The 13,241-nt window shown below is 37.5% G+C and overlaps 1 protein-coding gene across 2 annotated transcripts in view; it reads right to left on the reverse strand.

Moving 5' to 3' along the window:
* The window catches only part of LPCAT2 (lysophosphatidylcholine acyltransferase 2), a 66,809-nt gene that overhangs the window by 37,535 nt on the left and 16,033 nt on the right, over positions 1-13,241 (reverse strand). The window contains exons 4-8 of one of the 2 annotated variants that reach the window (XM_041767613.1): positions 12,675-12,787; positions 10,620-10,680; positions 9,672-9,730; positions 8,356-8,390; positions 5,051-5,105 (exon numbers count right to left, since the gene is read on the reverse strand). The exons of the other annotated variant lie outside the window; for it this stretch is intronic. Coding sequence (XP_041623547.1) covers positions 5,051-5,105; positions 8,356-8,390; positions 9,672-9,730; positions 10,620-10,680; positions 12,675-12,787 — 323 coding nt within the window. The remainder of the gene's footprint in view (positions 1-5,050; positions 5,106-8,355; positions 8,391-9,671; positions 9,731-10,619; positions 10,681-12,674; positions 12,788-13,241) is intronic. 2 annotated transcript variants of the gene reach the window in all.

Here is a 13,241-nt window from a genome sequence, read left to right on the forward strand (position 1 = left end):
TACACAGTTCTGGTTCTTCCCATGATTCTTCAGAAAGAGCAAATGTGAAAAAAGGAAGGTATTTATGAATTAACATTTGCTGCTTTCTTCCCAAATTCACAGAACAATTTAGATGGTAAGGGAAATGCAAGTGACTGTTTATTAAACACCTACCGTGTGCTAACACTGAAATCACCTTATTAAATGCTAGCCACCCTATAAGAGGTGTTAGTATACCATTTTACCAGTGAGAACACAGTCCAGGGGAGGCTTAAGTCATTTACCCAAGCACATACTGGTTGATGGTAGCAGAATTGGAACAAAATCCCAGCTAATACTCTTTTTTTTATATATATATAACACTCCATTTCTCAGGGCACCTGGGTGGCTCGGTTGGTTAAGCATCTGATCTTTAATTTCAGCTCAGGTCATGATCTCAGGGTCATGAAATTGAGCCCTAGGTCAGGCTCTGTACTGGGCATGGAGCCTCTTAAGATTCTCTCTCTCCTTCTTCCACCTGGATCATGTACTCTCTCTCTCTCTTTCAAAAATATATTTATAAATAAAAGTAGATATAACACTCCATTTCTCTACTACTACTACTACTACTTAGAAATTTCAGAATTCTACTGAGTTCCAGAAGAAATTAGTTTTGTTAGAATAAGCACATATATGGGTTTTGTGTGTGTGTGTGCATGTGTATTCATGTGACAGAGGTTTTTTAAAAGGTCTGTTCATTTTAGATTCAAAACTACAAATCATTTGAGTATATCTGGATATTTAAGTAAACTATATAAATATATTTGGACCTTCCCTAAATAATAAACTTTGGAGATTTAAAAAGTTGTATCTATCTACAGGTGTTGATCATAACACTCATTATGAAAATCCTTTCCTAAATCAGAATTGTTTTTTAATGAAAAACAATCCTTTCTACTACTTATAGGAATTAGACCCACCACAAAGTATTATAGGTCTAATGCTAGCCACTAGAAGTTCCTTTTAAGCTTTGCAAAGGAATTTTACTAAAACAAAATATGTCTGTATGCCCTCAGATAAATCATTTGTATGTGCCTGTATTATAATGGGTGGTTCTGAATAGAAACAGAGATCTAGCCTATGAAAGAGGAAACAGACTAACGGTCACTGTGAATGCCCTGCTTCCATTCATAAACCAGCTGCTGCCCACATAATGCCTTATAGTCTAGTTTTGTGTGGATTCTCTCTCATGAGATACAACTAGTAGGCTGTTGATTTATGTCACATTCTGGGATGTTTCCTACTAGCTATCTCTTTCCATATGCCCCTAAGCCACTTGCTTATAATGACATGCTTGTGAAGTAGCTGGCCAATAAAAGTAACCACTAAAAGACACTTTAAACACACCCACTATGCCACTATGATCCAGAGAATAACTTGCAGTAGAACCTCTTTGGACACACATAACATCATTGTTCAAGAATGCCAGAAGACCAATTACAGAGGGCACGTGGTTTGGGACAGATTTTTAAGATTCAAGAGTCAAGAAAATAATGGCCTTTTCAAAAATAAGTCTCTGTTGAGGAAGCAGAGAGGGATTGGGGAGAAGAGACAAGAAAACACCCCTCAATATTATACACCTAGATTTTAGCTATCCAAAGATTCTGGTAACTACGGAGTTGGAAAATCATCCTCAGCGAAGGATGACTTGTAAAAGATGAAAGAATACTATGGCCTTCAACATCCTGTGATGTCCTACGACTCACCAAGGCAGAATGTCTAAAAGACACCAAATGATCCATTCAAAGTTCATTTTAAAAAGCACAAAACTAAGACCATATACTTGAATAATACATCTTCAATTAGGCTTATCTAGTTAATATTTAAGACGTTCTAAAAACATATGTAAAAAAAATAATAACTAGGATTTCTATCAGTTTTTTGTTTTTAGGTAGGCTTCATGCACAGTGTGGAGCTCCATGAGGGGCTAGAACTCATGACTCCAAGTAAAAGACCTGAGCTGAGATCAAGAGTCAGATGCTTATCTGACTGAGCCACCCAAATGCCCAAGATTTCCATCAGTTTTAAAGAACACGAGGGTGAGGAGTGCAGGTGCTTCTGAACAACCAAGACACCTGATGTTGGTGCAACTAAGTACATGTGTGGCAGCTCAAGCCAAGCCTCCTCGGCCGTAGTAAAAAGCAAGAGTCTGTATGCAGTGCCCAGTTCTTGAGAGTCTTGACCCAGGGTGTGGATACACCTAGCACCTGATAGGCTGTGGGATACATTTTTCAGTTGCACCCAACTAGGGGGAATTAAAATATTCAAAAGTCATAGTAGTGAGGAGTGCCCTGGGTGAAAGGTAGCACCATAAATGTAAAATAAATATAAGAAAAATAAGAACACGAGGCTTGGCACAAATGCCCATCCTCTTGCCATAAGCCACAATTCTAATACACTGAATCTTACTGATTCAGCTCCTTTAAACAGGTTGTTAGCCATTTTGTTTGTGAAGTTATCAAAGGATATAGAGTCTTTGCTAGGAAATATTACCAAGACAGGTCTGGGAACTGGCTAGAGTTGTAATCAAAAGGAAAAAGAAAGAAGGAAAGAAGGAAAGAAGGAAAGAAGGAAAGAAGAAAGAAAGAAAGAAAGAAAGAAAGAAAGAAAGAAAGAAAGAAAGAAGAAAGAAAGAAAGAAAGAAAGAAAGAAAGAAAGAAAGAAAGAAAGAAAGAAAAAGAAGGAAAGGTAGGTAGGCAGGCAGTCATGCCGGCCATGACATAGAAAGGAAATGTGGTAATAATGTTCAGGGCAAAGAAAAGAGGACTTTGCCTACCTCTGTTGTAACAGTTTGACCATGGACACATGTGCTAGACAAAAAAAGTAGAGTTCTCCTGCATTTCCACATCTGTTGCTAGATCTTGTTTTAGCTGGGGAAGGCAGCATATATACTATATACATAGTAGCTTTCAAGTTTGCACAGAAGACAGAGTGGCTGTTTTTTTTGTTTTGTTTTGTTTTGTTTTGTTTTGTTTTTAAAGATTTTATTTATTTATTCTTGAGAGATAGAAGGAGAGACAGAGCCAAAGACACAGGCAGAGACAGAGCCAGAGACACAGGCAGAGGGAGAAGCAGGCTCCATGCACCGGGAGCCCGACGTGGGATTCGATCCCGGGTCTCCAGGATCGCGCCCTGGGCCAAAGGCAGGCGCCAAACAGCTGCGCCACCCAGGGATCCCGACAGAGTGGCTGTTTTAAGTAGGAGTTTCTTCTTTTCATTTTTGTTTTAGAAAAAGAACACAGGGCTAGTCTACCTGAATAGCTATCAAGGACGGAAGAACATGCTCAGAGTACTTAGAAATAATATAATATTTCTTCCTGACAGGGTTTCCCAAAACGTATTCTATGGAACACTGGCTCCAGAAGGAATCCAGAGAAAAAAAGAGTATTGTGGCCAAACCATCTCAAAGGCACTCACAGGTCTTCAGAAAAGAAATCTGATTAATTTTGTTTACCCTAGGATTTCTTAAAGTGATTATTAGGGCACAGATTAGTGTTTTTCTCTAGGAACATCTATGTATATCCCAAGAACTAGTGTTTTTTCATCACACTGAGTGATACTGAGCTGGTTTTAAACGTGGGGGAAGTGTGGCATATAATTAATAAAAAGATCTTTTCTTGGTAGGCAGACAACCTGCAAATCTCAAGAAAAATCTCAACCAAAGTGAAATTCATTTTGAAATATAATTTGCCTTCCTATGTCATTTGGAATTGCTGACAAGCTCTGCGTGGCTAAATGACTAAGCTATATAACAAAGTGAAAAACAGTATTCTCATTACTTAAATTCCCTGTCCTGTCACTTGGAGTATGGGCCCTCACTCAGGACTCTGAACTACATATGCAGACTTAAAGTTCTCTTTACACAATCTATGGATGCAATTGCAAAATGAAGTTGAGAGCCTGACTTACTATTCTGACCCTCTCTCTTTAGAGGCTACCTGAGAGTATCACTAAATCCAACTCGATTCTGCATATAGGGGTCCATTTCACATCACTCTAAGGTCTAAGAACGGTTCTGGAACCAACTTTCAGAGTCTTAAAAATCTCATCAGAATTTTCTGAAAGACCTAATCACTGCCCTACTCCCAGCCTGCTACTGCAATTCAAGCCGAAAGACTGCCCTATGAGTGACCTCCAGATACAATTTTCTCAGGCCTTCTGTGTGCAGAATGATTCCAAGAGGGAGGGCTTCTGGCCTCTGTGCCTCTCCACTTTGACAGAACATACTCTTTAAGGAGCTCTGGGGCTCCATCGCTCCTTTTGTTAGGATGTGAAGCATAACATCCAACTGGGCAGAGGTCAGCATTAAAAGGAATGAGATAGAAAGCAGTTACATAAATCTGGTCAGCCAGGGTGGTTACATATGGAAGTTCTCACAAGTTAGGGCTACTTCCTGGAATGATTGTAAGGGGGGGAACAGTGGGAATCTGAGAGCCAGGTGGACAATGTGTCAAAGACCAGGGCTTATTTTAAAGATGGTGGACTTGGGATGCCTGGGTGGCTCAGTGGTTGAGAGTCTGTCTTTGGCTCAGGTCTTGATCCCAAGTCTGGAGATCGAGTCCCATATTGGGCTCTCTGCAAGAAGCCTGCTTCTCCCTCTATGTCTCTGCCTCTCTGTGTCTCTCTTGAATAAATAAATAAAATATTTAATAAATAAAAATAAATAAATAAATAAATAAAATATATGTATATATATATATATAGTGGACTTAACTTCCAACCTTTGTACAGCTGGGTTCTCTAGATGAGAAGTTCAAATAAAAAGGAAAGGTCAAATCTCCAGTTCTAAGGCTGTGTTTTGTTTTTTTTTTTTTTTTTTTTTTTTTTTTTTAAATTTTTATTTATTTATGATAGGCACACAGTGAGAGAGAGAGAGGCAGAGACACAGGCAGAGGGAGAAGCAGGCTCCATGCACCGGGAGCCCGACGTGGGATTCGATCCCGGGTCTCCAGGATCGCGCCCTGGGCCAAAGGCAGGCGCCAAACCGCTGCGCCACCCAGGGATCCCTAAGGCTGTGTTTTGAATGACTTACCTCAACTTCCACTTTTGTGAAGGGCTGGCAGAAAGTAAGCATACAAAGCTGAATGCTGAAGAGAAAAAATAGAGCAGCACATCTTTATATAGTAATACAAGTATTATCTAATATTATTACTCAACAATCCTTTCTTTATGCACAAGCGCTGCCATGTCACACTTCATATATATTCTGCATTTATAAATGTCACACAGCAGCTACTACACTCCTTGAGCTTGAACAAGTATTTGTGATATTCAAAAGTTAAATCACCAAATGCAACACCAAATATGTATTTGTGAGTCAGAGCTGCAGCTCAGCACACTACCCCCCAAATGTGAAGTCCCCTGGACAACTCAGACTTGTAAGCCTAAGACCCTAGAGAAACAAGGCCACATTTTAAGGTACATAAATGTGTTTGTAGGAAAACTCTGGAGCAGAACATCACATTTTTAAACTTATTTCTGATATAAAAAAAAAATCAGTGGGCCTTTCCCTGAAAGCAGAAATTTTATCATAATTGTCTCAATTAATAATACATGTTTTAGTTATAGAGAAATTTTCTTTCATTGTAAAGCTAGGCAAAGAACAAAGGCTTTCTTTAAAGTGATTATAACCAACCCTCTCAAAGATAATTTTTGAAATAGTTGTTTCTATGTACAGCTTTCTAATACATATTTAGACCCTCTGGATAAGACTTCTATAGGATTTTTTATTTCACCTCATTTAGACAGATGACCCAGAATGCTGACAGAGTGGATTAATCTTTATGTTTAAAGAAACAACCAACCAGTTGCTATTAAGAAACTAAAATAGGATTTATCTATAAAAAATGAACTTAGTTTACACAAGAAACTTAGAAATTTAAAGAAGGAATTTAGTTAAAAGAAGGAATTTAGGAAGTGGATATACCAATTTAACATAAGTATCAGTTCTTAAATTTTCCATCTGAGAGGAAAAAATCTTTTACTATCAACCCCAAGCAAACAAAATCAATACACATTATTTACCATAAAATAAATTGTTCTTGAATTATTTAAATTGAGCTTTGGAACTTAGTGATTCAAATAGATAAATCTGTTCTGAAAATTCTGAATGAAGAAAGAAAGAAAGAAAGAAAGAAAGAAAGAAAGAAAGAAAGAAAGAAGAAAGAAAGAAAGAAAGAAAGAAAGAAGAAAGAAAGAAAGAAAGAAAGAAAGAAAACCAGGCGTAAGATCTCATTAAAATTATGTTGTCTTCACTACACACAAACCAAACACCACTTCTTGGACCCAAACAAAACAGCTTTTCTATAGCTGCCCCTTCTCTAAATGCATTTCCTAAGTTTATTATCCCTCTCCCTTAGGCTATCTGCCTTAGCATATAGACTCTCTTCCTTAGAATCTGTCTAGACTCAACCTTGGAGCAAGGGCAATTGAGAAAACAGACTTAAAAGTAACAGACATGGTGCTCAATATACCACGAAGCCCATGAGAAGATAAAAGCAGAAATGAGAGTTACCACAGGCAAGTGCAACGTGGCATCTGGACAAAACAAAGTTGTGCCTTTTGAAGTCTTCGTGTTTTTCAGCCCTAAGATATCTTTAACTCTGGGAAAAAAAATTTCTCTCTCTTTTCTGAATTGTCTCCTATTTTCTTTTTCCCTTTATCACACGCTTCCTGGGTTAGAAGCCTAGATTACCAAACCACTCCATTTTCTACCCTGATCATCCTCCTGGGAAGGCCTTCTCCTACTTGACCTTCATGCCCACCTGGACTGCCACATAAGTTTAAACAAGTCATACTGACTGCAGAGAGAGCCTGATGTCACTGTCTCTGCAAGGAGCTTAAATTGTAAAGGGCCCAAGGATGACACATCTTGGGACATCTAACGATGTTCTGTACCCAGTTTCTAGGCACTTCCTTTTCTAAAATTTCTCATAGTATTTGTTTCTCCTCACTTGCCCTTCTATGAAAAGCTGAAAACCAGGATCAGTAGTGACATGAAATGTATCCCAGGCAAGATCACATAACGCCCAGATACCCTTTTCAATTTATGGTCTTTATTTCCAGTGTCTTTGATTTGACTTCGGGTACGAAGGACCAAAGAGTAATAGGAATATATGTGTCTCACATGTTAATAAACAATAACATATGTCACTGGCCCATCAGTTACCCACTTTGATTTAAATTTATTATTTTGATGCAATTCACACACACAAAATAGAGAAAATCGGTATGCAGTATAAAAAACAATCTGACTTTCATATGTTGTTTGGATGATCTAAGGGGTATGTAAGGAAGTCACAAGGTACTTGAAGGCAAATGATCATTCCCTTTTAAACACGGCCAAGCGGCTGTCTATGCATCAACAACGTTATGTGAACTCTCTTCGCTCAGTATCAAAAGACACTGCTGGGTAAGCCCCCAGGCAAAGTCCTCAAATCCAGTCATTTTACATGGTTCTCTCCACAGTATAAACTGGCTCAGACCTATCCAGGAGGAACTGGACAAAAGATCTTGAGGGAAAGTAAGATTCTACATGTTCTGTTCTTTCTGAAGCCTGTTTCACTTCAGCTTGCTTACTGGTGAGCTGTATTCCTCTCTTAAATGTTTATAGAAACTGCTGATCCCTATGCTTTTACAATCCAAGAACGGAACTGAAAGCTTAGCCACTTTCTCAGCTCAGATCAGACACATCACTGCTATTTCAGGCCATATGACGCAATGGCTCTGGACTGCTTAAACTGATAGAGCAAAGCAATAATGGAGACACCAGCTAATATGCTAAAATCTGCAATAGAAATAAAACTATGAGATTAAAGCTATGAAGGCTGAAAACCAGGTCACTGGACTGGTCCTTGAGAATTGGTAGACACACACTTGAGACCCATAAGAACATGGCAGGCATCTAGAATTCTGCACATGGGAGGGGCCGGGGGCTATCAGGTAAGATAGCGATGCTCTCTCCAGAGACTTCTCAGTGACAAGATTTTAGAATCTGACTAGAAATCTTTACTTTTAGGGATGCCTGGGTGACTCAGTCAGTTAAACATCTGACTCTTGATTTCGGCTCAGGTCATGATCTCAGGGTCATGAGATGGAGCCTTGTGTGGGGCTCCGTGTTCAGTGGGCAGAGTATGCTTGTCCCTCTTCTTGCCGCCCACCCCCTGCCCCTGCTTGCACATATACACATTCTCTCTCAAATTAATAAATAAATAAAATCTTTTTAAAAAAGAAACCTTTACTTCTGCAAAAAAAGGCTTTTTTTAAAAAAAAGGAATAAATGATCTTTTTCTTCACCCTAGTAAAATTTAAATAAAACAGCAGAGAGAAGTGACTTACAATGTATATCCTTGCCACGTCCACGTCACAGTATCCTATAGTAACAAAAGTATTTAGACTCTTAGTTCAGAGAAAAAATGCCAAATAAAACCAAAACCTTATTTCAATATTGGTAGTCATATACTTTCCTTCTGAATTAAAAACAGTATGTTGAAAAGTAAAACGAACCTATTAAACAGCAGTGAGCTGCTCTATGAATTCTTGGATTATATATCTACACAGCAAAAATCTGTTTTCCATATGTTACCCCTATCTTTTTATGGAATTAAGCTGTTCTTAATTTTTAATAAAACTATATGCATGCATAGCTATTTTTCTCCTAATATGAACATATCTGGATAATTAATTTGCTTACAAAACCCAGAATATATCCATTCTCAAAAGGGGGCATGAGTATTTGGGAGAAAAGATTAAAGTAGTACATAGTGAAAGAATTTGAGTAATGCCAAATAGGCAGAAGTATAATAAGTATATTCTGATAGACTTTAATTTTTTTAACTACAGATGTCTAAAGTCAAGAAATCAAGATGTCTGAAGTCAGCCACTAATAGAAAGTTGAATTGAGCAAGAACTCTTGATCTCAAATAACATAGATAATTAATCATGACAGCCTGCCTTTTTATATAAAGTCTCTAGTACTGAAAGTTCCCCTCAAAACCAAAACAGATTCCAAAAAAAAAAAAAACAAAACAAAAACAAAAAACCACTTTCTTTAGGAAAATGGTGGCACAATGAATATCTAGGAGTCAGTGGTGTACCTGGCTAGAGCAGAGAGACTGTTTCCTAAGCCAAATGTGCACTTTCTATAGGATGACAGATTCTTTTCATATATCTCCTAAGTTAAGTAAGACAAGACTCACACAGCTAGTAAGTACTCAGCCAGTAACAAAACACCAGGTCAATCCCGAGTTTATCTTGCGATACCAGTTATCCTTCCAGTAAAAACCACTGAATCAGGAAAAGTCTCCTTGTAGGCTTAGTGAAAATCACAACTTTATGCAAGTTTTCTGCTACCCAATCTAATAAGACTCTGAATCTGAAGCTTAACTGTACCATTACCATGACAACAGAGTAGAAACTAAGGGAAATGCCTTCCTGGGGCTTAGGAATAACAGAGACAAAAATGTAATACTCCACAAATATGTGCCTATCTTGCAAACTTCTAAACACTAAATGTGTCAAGAGGAATGGGTTCTACCCATGTTCCTCTACCATTTGTCTATTCAGAGCTTTATTCAAAGATGAAAAGGGGTGCTAGAGAATCTGTGCCATTTGGAATGTCTGAGATTTTTCCCACAGTGAAATACTACGCTTACCAGCTTGTTTGGGTATCTGAGGAGGACAGGCTGTACTGGAACTCCTGGAATGAAGGCTCCTACAACCACATTGAAATATTAGAACATCTTCCTTATATGACTTTAAGGTTTACAATGAAGAAAGTTAATAATAAATAGCATACCTATCCTTACTGGTTTAAGAGTATACACAAACTATTTGCTAAATGTTGGTAAATCCCTAGCGCTTACCAAAACAAGAGTTCTAAAATTCAGAATGATAAAACCAAAATATTAAATGTTATGCCCAAGTCACTGAAAATATCTCCATGTGTTTTCATTTTCCAAATATTGATCATTCAAAAGGATTTGTTAGAAAAGGTAATGACAAAGTCAAGACCAAGAGAAACTGAGGGGAACAAAATCTATACAAAAGTGAAAACTTGTAGTAAGAACTACCCCACCTGCTAGATGTGAGTTCTAACTTTGGCTCTGAGCATTCTAGAAGCCGATACAAAAACACATTAAACCATTACGTTACTAGGAAATTCTGTATGAAATTACACATTACTATGAAATTCGTCACTTTATAATATTAAAAAAAAAAAAGAGTGAAGCATAGAAGGCATCTGAAAGCATCATGATCACTGAAATAGTTTTCTACTAACACAGGACTTGGGGTGTCTGTGAGGGTATCCTTGGAGGAAAAGAAAAATCTGCCAGTGGTTTCTGTGTGTGTGTGTGTGTGTGTATCAAATATGGTTCATACACACTCGCTCAAACACACACACACACAACAAACCAAGGAAGAAGGGGTTATGATACCATAAGAGAATGTAAAGGAGTGAGTTCTGTGGATTTACAATGTTAAAAACTTTTTATTGGAAAAGACACCCAGGACAAACTAACAAGTTGTTTTGTTGTATTAGTATTAAATCATTTGAGAAATCGTCCATACTTTGTTATAGTACATAATTTAATTGATCTCACCTGGTTTAAAAGTAATCAAACAGGAACGATTAGTACAAGTACCTTCTGGGAAAACTAGTATCTTGGGAGAAAAGGAATACGTACATTTAATATTTCAGTCTAATCAATAGATTATCTCTTTACTCACTTTCTTATGACTTCACAAATAGCTGCCAATTCTTATAAAACAAAAGTGAAATAAAAGGCTAATAACTCGATTCTACAGAAACCTAGAATCAGATTATCCGGTTTTCCTCAAAAAGAACTGTCACCTGACCGTTGAGATAATGAGAAAATGGATTAAAGTTCTGAATAGAAAATGCACTTAAGTAAATGTTTCTTAATGACAATGCTGATGATGTGAATAAACTTAAAAGAAAATGCAGACCCAAAGTCATAGTCAAAGAGCATATTAAATTCTTTCCTCTACTGCTATACATCCTTAACCAAAACATTCCTCCTTCCTTGTTTCTGTTTTCCCATTAAAGGATATTCACTTCTACAACATACAGCTTAGGGATATATGGTGGAGGGGCAAAGGAGGAAATACTTACAACATGCTTTATGCTTACTTGAGCTAGCAGACATATGGAATATGATTTAGTACCTTTATTTGAGAAAGTTATTTTAGCTTTTAACATAGTCTTTTACGTTCTTCATGTGAGAGACATGCAGCGCAGTTAGTTTCCCCATTAACTGAACAGGCTGGATTTTCTGAAGCTTGTAGAATCAGCAATGAGTAAATCGCTAAGTATGTAAAATAAAAACAGAAAATCCCTGCACCCACAGCGGTTAGTATGTGCACTTAGTTGGTAGTCGTATTTTATAATAATTAGAAAGGGGAAACGTTATTAGGTGAAAGTGCCACCACGATGGGTTATTTGTAAAATAAAAATGGTAAGTGTATGCAATTTCATCCCTCAACTAAAAAACAGAATGGGTTTCCTATCACAACTGGATATGATATCTAATAAGGTTCAATCAATGGAAACTCTATAGCTACTCTATTAACAATGAGTGGATACAGAGTAAATCATGAAATCTCAGATCTGGAAGGAGCATTAAAGGCCATCCAGCACTGCCAATGCTTGAATTCTTTCTACAATATCCCCCCCAAGTGGTTGCTTAGCCAGTGCCTGAAAATTCTAGACAAGGATTTCAGATCAAACCAATCTCCATCTGGCCAGAAAGTTCCTTGAGATAAGTGATATGGGTTGAAATCTTAAAAGTTTGTTAACTTTTGCCTACCAGTCCTAGATATAGTCCTAGATATAGTCCTAGATATAGTCCTTTGATCCAAAGAGAAAAACTGAATCCTTATTCCAAGTGCCATTTCTTCCTGGTCACCTTTTCAATCATTTCCTCACATGCCCTGGTTTCTAAAACCTCCTGGTGAGTCATACTCCTCTTGGTATTTTAACATCTACACATCACCATGGGTGGCCAGCTCACTGCAGGAGCATTAGTCCTGCTGGAGGTCACCTGCTTACACCTGGGCCAAGGTAGAGCGATACTTATCAGAATTACCCATGAGGCTCCCTTTATCCAATCAATGTTGCCCCTTCCTCACCTCCGAAAAACACCCTAGGGGATGGGGGTAGTGAGATGGTAAAGTCTGAAAAAGTTCTCTAGGTGATTCTGATATAATCCCCTGAACAGAAAAGCCCTGTCTAAATATACTTTGGATAAGATTAAGATCATAATCGCTTTTTTCTAATAAACCTACCATATTGTTGAATATAATTGAACTTTGATATTTTGTCTTTAAGATAATACATGAATTCAGTGGTAGAGAATGACTTTTTATGACACAAAGTAAAAATTGTTTCAAAGAGTTGGGAAAATAAGAAAGAATGACACATTTAATCCCATGGAGTATCTCACAGGGAAGAGGACTTAATACTCATACTGAGGACACCTAGCATAGGTATCCCCAGATGGTGCCATCTGTGGATCCAAATAATCTGCATGTATACAATAAGTAAACTCACAATATATCTAAATGAACAGCTCTTGTATTTTTTGTTTTTTTGGTTTTTTTTGGTGCCGTGACTCGGATCAGCTCTTGTGTTTTACCTGTGGCCACTGCCCTCTTGATGTTGCTCGCCTTACTATTTCATTTATTGTGTTTTTTCGAGAATCCGGATCTATACGGGACACCAGCACTGGCTGCAGAGCTCGTAATAGTCCTTTAAAACAAACAAAAGGTCAGAGCCAAGTCATTTTTTGTGTGTGTAAAGCTACCACAGCAATGATACTGGATAAATCATAAAACAAATTGTATGTAAAGTTAAAATATAGCAAATCAAAGAGAACCTAAAAAAAAAAAAACCCTCTAATTCACAGTTTATTAGAACTTAGCTTCTGGTTTCAAAAGGAAAGGAGATTCTTCATACAAAGATTTCATTGATATAAGCAAGAGTATAAGAGGAAGAAAATGCAATTTTCTCCCTAAAGTTCTTCTTCCTCAACTTACATTAAAGCTTTGGAAAATATACTGCAAGATGATCTTGTTTTATTTTAGAAATATGCTGAAAACTGATTATATGAATTCAGAGTACAGACGAATAGGGAGCCATTATTAATTCTACTAAAATTTTCAGTATGACAGTAGGTAGGTTCCTCACACATGCAAAAGAAACC

Source organism: Vulpes lagopus, chromosome 8, assembly GCF_018345385.1.
Source record: "Vulpes lagopus strain Blue_001 chromosome 8, ASM1834538v1, whole genome shotgun sequence".
Taxonomy (NCBI): Eukaryota; Metazoa; Chordata; class Mammalia; order Carnivora; family Canidae; genus Vulpes; species Vulpes lagopus.